Source organism: Bombus bifarius, unplaced genomic scaffold, assembly GCF_011952205.1.
Source record: "Bombus bifarius isolate JDL3187 unplaced genomic scaffold, Bbif_JDL3187 scf7180000009835_frag, whole genome shotgun sequence".
Classification (NCBI taxonomy): Eukaryota; Metazoa; Arthropoda; class Insecta; order Hymenoptera; family Apidae; genus Bombus; species Bombus bifarius.
Window position 1 is genome coordinate 33,432 of NW_022885365.1, and position 8,792 is coordinate 42,223.

Consider the following 8,792-nt stretch of genomic DNA (forward strand, 5'->3'; position numbering starts at 1 on the left):
TAATAAATAAATGTTCTAATTGCGGTAGAATAAGGAAAAACGAGCGACAGACGAAAAATTACTTCGATATCAAACAAAACTAAAGACCCGTCACTAAAAACTTTACTGATGACATTTATGAGCAGCCATGTTGGATTTACACGCGTCATGGCGAAAGGAATATTAGGGATTAATGAAAGTCAGGCGCGAGAAACAAATCATGAAAACACATTGTTAACACTTTTCTTTAATAAATTCTATGCGCAACTACAAATGTAAAAAAAAAATATATATATATATATAATTAATTAAAAGGGGGGAAATATAAAATTGAAAAAAATAACAAACGTAAAATAGATAACCTAACACTATCACATTCAAAATATATATATTGAACACAAAACAAAATACATCAAAAAATTAATAATAATAAGGAACATCAAACAGCGAACCAACGAAATTGAAGCAGCTACACTAAATCAAAATCGAAGCAAGGAGCTCCGGGATAAAGTTCGCTGAACTCACGCATACACCAATAGCGCACAACAGGGGAAATTCCCTTTCTCCCAGAAGCATGGTGACGAAGATGTGCCTCCAAAACCTCTTCGAGAATTTCATTCGCAAAACGAACTTTCACGCAACGATCGGTATCAACGATTTCAACCAGAGGGGGTTCCCTCTCCAATACGACGGTCTCTGCATCGAAGAAATTCTCGTCGAAAGTAACCAAATCGTCAAAGCCCAATTTCGACACGGCCTCGGCACCAATGTTGAATAGTTCCTCCAACCACTCTGATACTCGTGGTTTATCACAGGGCCGCATGCGTTTGATTGGTCCTCCCGAGTCGCCCATGGGTTCTTCGGAATCCCTCTTTCGCTTGGGCTGAGAACAACACGGTATATTTTAAATAAAACGAAACAGGACGAATCAAGCGGACTAAAAACAAGACTAAATACGTACCAGGGAAGTCTGGAAAGGAACCTCTGATGGAAACGACTCCGCAAACATTGTTCGAACGTCGATCACCGAAGCCTAGGGAAATAGCAAAAAAGGAAAAAACAATCAAAATCACAAAAACAACCTTAATATGCAAACATCCAAACTTACGCAAAACAACTCGAAGGAGGAGGTCCTTGTTATGGGAGAGCAGCGGAGCTGCGCGTGTTTACCCAGTAAACATTGAAATGATAATGATGCTGCAGCCATCAGCCCTTCCACGCGCCGAAGAACACCGGTAATTCCCACGGTACAGCACGTGGAAGTTTCTCGTGGAAAGGATTAGATCAGCGTGGAATGCTTCAAATCTCCTAGACGCTAGCTCAGCGGAACACAGGACTGATAAAAACTAAGTCGAAATATGGAATTTGCATTTTGTCACGTACGATTCCAAGAAGCCCAAACTGCAACATCCCGATTCCCACGGAAGCGTACCCCCAGTGGACCACCACCCCGTGGGGGATGGCATTATAAATAAGCGTAGCAACATAGCGCAGCGCTCATTATTATTCTGGTGAACATTCTTATTACGGTTCATTATTCTTTGTTCATTATTATAGTGTCCATTCTTCTTATAATTTGCGTTCGTTCATTTTTTATAGTGTTCATTCCTTACGGCTCATTATTCTTCGCTCATTAGTTTGTTCATAATTCTTGTGATCGTTTGTTATTACGGCCCATTATTAATTTATTACTACGTTCGTTATTGCGCTCGTCACTGCGTTTAGAAATTTTGTATAGTATTTTGCGTTTCGGGGTCTTAATTTTTTCGGTCAAGAAAAGAGAGTCGCGACTAAGTAAAAAGAAAATTTTATCTTTGAAGTCCTCATTTCATCGTTTAAACACAAACGCGCATTGTAATTGCGGTATTAATCCAGCTAAGTGAATTGCTCAGTCTGTATTAAAATAGATAAATAAAGTAAGAGTTGATAGTAAACTATATTCGAGTTCAAATAATAAACTCAACAAAACTTCGACGACCACCGGAGCGGCTGAGGCAATGGCACCAGACAGCACCTACTCCTCAAGGTAAGAAAATTAATTTTGAAAATTTCCTTCTTCCCTGGTAATCTCGTTGCCCTCGAGAATTGAATTAGAACTTCCTATCATCGATTTCGTTTTATTTTCGTGAATGGTTTTGAAGATAGAATCATTGTTTAAACTTTTAACAAAAGAGTTGTCCGCTGTGTCGGCTTGTGCGAACGGTGTTTTCAACTACTGAAACATCCACTGATCTTCGCATTCCTCCTCCCATTGTTGGTAAAATATTACCCGTCTTTGGGCAAGGCTTGCGAAATCACATAAGTCCCGCACAGAAAGGACTATTAAATACATCGTCGGGGTCAATCGAAAATTAAGAACAATACCGGCGTTGCTATTAACTGATATTCTTGCCATCATTGCATGCGATTGTAAGAGAGATATAACAGAACAATTTCCCTTCGAGAATTTAACCAAAGGTTCGTTCGCTGTGTTGGCTTGTGCAAACGGTGTTTTCGCTTATCGAAAACACCCATCGATCTCCGCATTCCTCCTCCCACTGTTGGTAAAATATTACCCGTCTTTGGGCAAGGCTTGCGAAATCACACGAGTCCCACACAGAGAGGATCGTTAGAATCATCCCCGATTATTAAACTCAAAAGGCAAGAAAATCGTGGTGACAGAATCCATCGTAGTAAATGAATTGAGTTTCGGTCCTAACGGCAAACTACTACAGCGAAATTAAAAGAGAAGAAGAAGTCAAACGTAAAAATAAATTTATATAAAACAACGAAAAATCTCACATTCCTATCCAATCCAGCAACGCTAAAATATATATTATCTAGCTAATAAAATATATATATAATAACCTAAGCCATTTTACATTCAAATAAAAATCCGTTCAACGAGGAAAAATATTTATTGTACCCAGCTTTAATCCTCTCCCGTGCTAGTATCCCTGCGCATAGCAGGTTAGCTGAAAAGTGGAATTCGTTTACCAGTTGCATTAAGCGTCAGTTAACGCTACCCATTAAGCGTAAAAGAAAATAATAAAAATAAAATATTTTGAAATAGTCCTTAGACTATTTCTGGTGGCAGCAACTACCGTATTAATTAGAAATCTAAATCAGTATTAAATACACAATAATATCATTTCAATTTATTTCCCTTCCGATTAAATTCAAAACTCAAACTATAAAAAAAAAATTTTTCAGTAAAATTTAACTTTAAATTTGATCGATTTAAACAAATAGATACGTAACAGAGTAAAGTAATAAATTTTTGGTGGCAGCGGTGGGATACGCTCCACGGAGGATTAAAGTTGGTTTAAACGGTTCGATTCGCTCCACAAGGGATTAAAGTTGTCACGATTATCGATAAAATATATACCTAAGAAATAATGTCGACTAAATTAGAATCGTTGGACAAAGGCATGATCTTGATGTTATCGGAAAAACTTAAAGCATGGGATGCGAATTTTCGCGACATGAGTACAACAATGAATAAATTACAAGACGATGTGCGTTCACTGAAAATAAAAAAGGAAATCAAGACACCCGTATCATCGCCGATAATTTCCCAAGCGACAATACCGATAGAAGTTAATCCCCAATCAATTAAGTTAAAAGATGCAATAGAGACAGTACCAGTGTTCGACGGACATCGACCCTCGGTATTTCGATTTTTAAGAGCATGCGAGCGTGCACGAAACATGGTTCCTAGGCATCAAGAATCTCAGTTAGTAAAATTATTAACGAATAAGCTTCGCGGACACGCGTTTCTCGCCGTAGAAGACACAGAAGTAATAAGTTTAAACGATTTCGGGAATAAATTAAAAGATATGTTCGGTCCGGGAAAAACGGTTAACGAATATAAAGGGGAATTAGCTACAATATTTCAACGACCGGGAGAAGATATTTTGGACTACATAGAACGCGTCAAAGATCTCAGGCTGGCGATAATGAACGGGGAAAGGTACGAGTACGGCACCGTATTTCAAGATAGGATAGATCGAGACACGAGGGAAGCTTTCGTTAAGGGGCTCCCAAACGAGGTGTATTTACGAGTAAAGATAGCAGGATACCAATCCTTGGACGATGCGTACCGCTAAGCCGTGAAAGCAACACGAGAATTAAAACAAGTGAACAATAGAATTCGATACCAACGTCCGACACCTTCGGATAATTATAACCAAAACAACGCTCATCCACCATACAATAGTATCTATACTGTAAACAACCGCCAGGACTGGAGATTTGTACCGCCGTCGCAGAAACATCTAAACAACCCGGGAATAGAAGAAAATGTCAGGAAAGAAACAAGAGCAATAACTTGGGAAGAAAAACGCATAAATAAATACCTCGATAGAGATCTAAATCAAAAGAGAGATGCTGATCATTTCAACCAATCAACTTTTCAATGCAAACACCATTCCGTTGCTGTGATAAGGGATAATGTCACGTTAAATAATAAAAGGACGCACGGTGCCATAGACAGGATCATGAGTGAGAAATTTTCTGAGTTACCAAACAAGATAAATAATGTTAGTGCCAAAGAACTTTCAGACAAAGCAGAAACTAGGAAATTGAACGACGAGACGACAGGCAATGCTTATCCACTGCCTAACATCACAGAGATATTGGACCCGCTGGGAAGTGCAAATCGCCTCTCCACGTTCGACTTGGCAAAGATACAAAAGCAAGACTCCACGAATTTCGTGAATGTTTCAACCATAATAGGAAAAGAGATAGCGAGTGCATCTCACTCAAAAACTTCTATAAAACCATCAGAAGGAAACTTTATCGAACACAAAGCCAAATCATTAAATTGCAAGGAAGATCACACTATAGAAAATAAAAATATAGCTATCCCTAAATCCAAAACAGAATCTATAAGCAAAAAGGTTTGTAATAAAAATTCAAAGAATAATTCCAAATCTACCAAAAATATTCCTAAACGTTCCATACAAATAAATAATAATTTAATTATAATAAGCACTTCCAGTAAAACTATTCATCCTGAAAAGGTAGAGAAAGATAAAGGTGCTGCGAATAAAATAAATGAAGAAGAAAAAAGGGTAACTAAGGAAAAGGATTCTAAACATTTTCAAGCTGAAGAAACGCAAGTTCAACGAGCTCAAAGAAATCAAAAGGGAGAAAACAGGGAATCACCAGTCGAAGATATATATAAAAACTTGAATAAATATGCTAGCCATTGGATTATAATTGGATTAAAAATACTTTATTGGTTACTACATCTAATATTTGACGTAGGTAACATAGTAAGTAGTGCTGATCTTATGATTCCCCCAGGAAAATATGGATGGTATCACACTATACTATATACAAAATATTTTTGGGTTAATATGGCTGCGGCACTCTCAAAAATTTGTATCTTAAATGCTATTAGCAAGCAATTGGATAATTGGATCAATGTCAGTAAACCTGTGTCTTGGCGCAAAATAAAAACTAAAATGAAGGAAAGGAACGAAATTCTCCCCGCACAAATTAGTTTCGGACATCTAGCCAGAGAACCTATTGGTGAAGTAACAATCGAAGAGAACACGGAACCAACATGCGCAGAATATCTCGAAGATCTGTTCGAAAAAATTAACACCGTACAACGAATGGCAAGAGAAAATTTGATAAAATCCAAACTAAGACTAACGATCGATGAATTAACCCTCAAGATTTTAAAACAGGAGATTCGATATATCTACTAAAAGAACCTAGTAAAGGAAAATTCTCCGATCAATATACTGGACCATACAAGGTGCTAGAAATCTTGCAGAACCAGAACGTCAAGATTGAAGTAAAAGGGATTCCGCGAACAGTGCACTTAAACAAGCTAAAACTAGCGCATAACCGAAATAAGCAATGAATAAAGTGATTTCAGTGGGCAACGTAGTGCGGTAGTGTATGTTGTAGTGCTGTTCGTCGAATAATACAGATATCGAACACCTAAAAGAGAAAAGGAAAAATTATTATATGTACTCTAATTATTGTTTGAATATAAAACGTGTTGATTCAATAAATAATTAAAAGAGTGAAAGTGAAAGTTACCTTGTGAACAAGTAATCATCATACGAGAAGGTTTACGTGCAAAATAGGTTATGGATCTCGGTTTGCGAAACACCATGTACAACAGCCAGCTGAAAAATAAATGAACAAATTAACTTCAACTGCCTTAATGCAAAATACAACAGTACTAAATGTTATAACAATACTATGGAAGCATGGCACTGTTCGTCGAACAACACAGATGGCGGAAACCTGAAAAGAAAAAGAAGTTTATTACAAATGCTCCGATTACTGTTTGAATGTAAAACGTGTTAGTTCAACGAATAACTAAAACAGTGGAAGTGCAACTTACCTCGTGAACAATTAATCACCATACAAGGAAGTGTACATGCATGAATGTCGCAGATTAACAAGAAGAAATAAAATAGCTGATAAGTGTATAAAGTGGTTAGAAAATAATTAAGATAGATTAATTGAAAGTAAAAGGATATCTTATTATGTATTAATCTACGTAGTATTGTTATATTATTATATCTAACATGTAGAAGTGGATTTTGTAATACACAATAGCGGTCGCACACACAATGCATTATACACATATTAAACTAAATAAACTAAACAGTACCTTTATGGCCACAGATATAAGACGATTGAAGACAACCGTAGTAAGTATCCAAGGCATATCGAAGAATCAGGTGATGTTGTGGGAATGATCTAGGTAAGTGATGCAGCATCGGAAGAGTAGAATCTGAAGAATTACAGACAATGTTAATCTAACAAGTAGGTTTTAATCACTAATAAGGGAACTAACTCATATCATACACAAAATAATAGCAAATAGCAAGTACATGCAATAATAAATTAATAGGGAAAATAAGAAAGGTTAATAAACACAGGAATAAGTTAGAAATTAATCAAGATGGACTAACTAAATATTAACAACATGACTGAACTCGGTGCAAAGGAATAAAGTTACGTTACACAAAATATCTGGTAACACAATACACACAAAAAAAAAGAAAAAAAACATTAACTAAATTAAACAAGATTTATATAAATGCGAGTCACGTATAATCAAAACAATGACTATCGAAATTCGAAAACAACACAATCTATGCTATCGCATTAAGGTAGCACACGGTATTGACACACACAATACCATGAAACACAAACAATATTACAGAAACACTACAAAATAAACTATAATGATTAACAAATTAACTATTTCAACAACACGCTACTGTTGACATTAAACAAACGATACACGCAAGCGACCATGTTGAAAATTCGTCGCACGCACCCCAACACAAATAATAGCTAATACAATGTAATACAGCATTATAATAGCAATGCTAGGTACTGAACACAAAAAAAAATAATAAAAAAAAAAGAAAAAAAAGAGAGAGATAAGGAAAATATATATAATAAACAACAACTAACATAACCATAACATATTATATATTATACCACATACAGGGATACAGTATTTGTACAAAGGGATAGGTCCGAACAAAACTTATAAAAAATTATAAAATATATATATTAACTGTTTTCGTATGTATGTCCAGAACAGGTGGCGAGTTCATCGACCCTAACATAGAGGACTCAGACGGGCCCGTACCCGCATTCGATCTGGAAGCGACGGAGGATGTTCAGTCTTGCCTCTGTGTTCGGTTGATACGTTCTGTCTACCATTTAGATAACGGTCATCTTTGTCAAGACTGTTTCGATAACTTAGATCCAGACCACCAGGACCTATGTGACGACCCACCCACTCATTTCATATGCGGAGTATCTGCAAGAACACGAATATCATACTGTCGTATGTGTGATATAAACCTAGCGGACCTACAACCCGCTATATCATGCCTCCAATGCATGATCGTTTACACTAATCTAACTCACCTTGAAAGAAACTTTTTAGTTCAAGGAATAGCAATCCGCGCCGTAGAACTATAAAGTACTTGTATGCTACGCACAAGACCAAATACTGATGCTATCCACCTGTAAACAACCGACATTTATAATTATGCATATAATTTTCACTTATGTTTACCAATATATATATGCACGCATGTTGTAAAGTGGGCGATATCTATGACACTCACTTCCATTGATAATCCGAGTGACTCGTAAAATAAGTCGTCATATTTACCATTACACGCACATATATATATATTCAAAGACAAGCTATAATTGTAATATCTATTCCTATAGATAATATATACTTATATATTTATAACGATAAAACAAATCTCATCTATATTACTTAGCAATACGTATGCATATACGTATATAATTATAACCCAGGTAGCATTCATGGTATTTATTTTCACCGATAATAAGTTTTAACAAAAAAAAAAAAAAACATATAAATATAAATTTTTTTTATATATATTAATAATAATAAAAGATTATTCTTATTTCTAATAAACTCGAGAGTAAGAAACAATTTAATAAATTGTTAATAGGAAGATGAATCGCCTGGTCATCGTACTTACCCTCATCAAAATAGCATACGGCCTGGTAGGATATGACTGCAATGGCAACCACCTCAACGTTACCACTATCTCTCTAAACTCCATCGGGGACTGCAGCATACAGCCTACAATGACTGAAACCCAAGATATTTATATACAACTACTTCAACTCTCAGAATTTGAATTTACCAACGTAAGGCAATGCAAGGTGCAAATAACTCGAATTGTATATTACTGTGGCATGCACTTTCACACGTCGGCAGTGCATAACGGATTCGCCGAATACCTCCATGAAACAACCGACCAACAATGTGCAAGGATGCACCAAGACGGCAC

The 8,792-nt window shown here is 36.2% G+C and overlaps 1 protein-coding gene and 1 long non-coding RNA gene across 3 annotated transcripts; both read right to left on the reverse strand.

Annotated features, from left to right (window-relative positions):
• Positions 1-392: 392 nt before the first annotated feature.
• LOC117215893 lies at positions 393-1,425 on the reverse strand. Its single transcript, XM_033462459.1, has 3 exons — positions 1,088-1,425; positions 941-1,012; positions 393-862 (listed from the first exon to the last, which is right to left on the reverse strand). The coding sequence occupies exons 1-3, from the start codon at positions 1,184-1,186 to the stop codon at positions 449-451; spliced, it is 585 nt and encodes a 194-aa protein (XP_033318350.1). The 5' UTR covers positions 1,187-1,425; the 3' UTR covers positions 393-448.
• A 4,778-nt stretch (positions 1,426-6,203) lies between these two features.
• LOC117215898 lies at positions 6,204-8,565 on the reverse strand. Of its 2 annotated transcripts, none has more exons than XR_004489239.1 (5): positions 8,478-8,565; positions 7,882-7,980; positions 7,524-7,771; positions 6,602-6,724; positions 6,204-6,228 (listed from the first exon to the last, which is right to left on the reverse strand). It is a non-coding gene; the product is annotated as an uncharacterized LOC117215898 (long non-coding RNA). The 2 variants fall into 2 exon arrangements; XR_004489238.1 differs by having other exon boundaries at positions 7,199-7,771.
• Between the last annotated feature and the right edge of the window lie 227 nt (positions 8,566-8,792).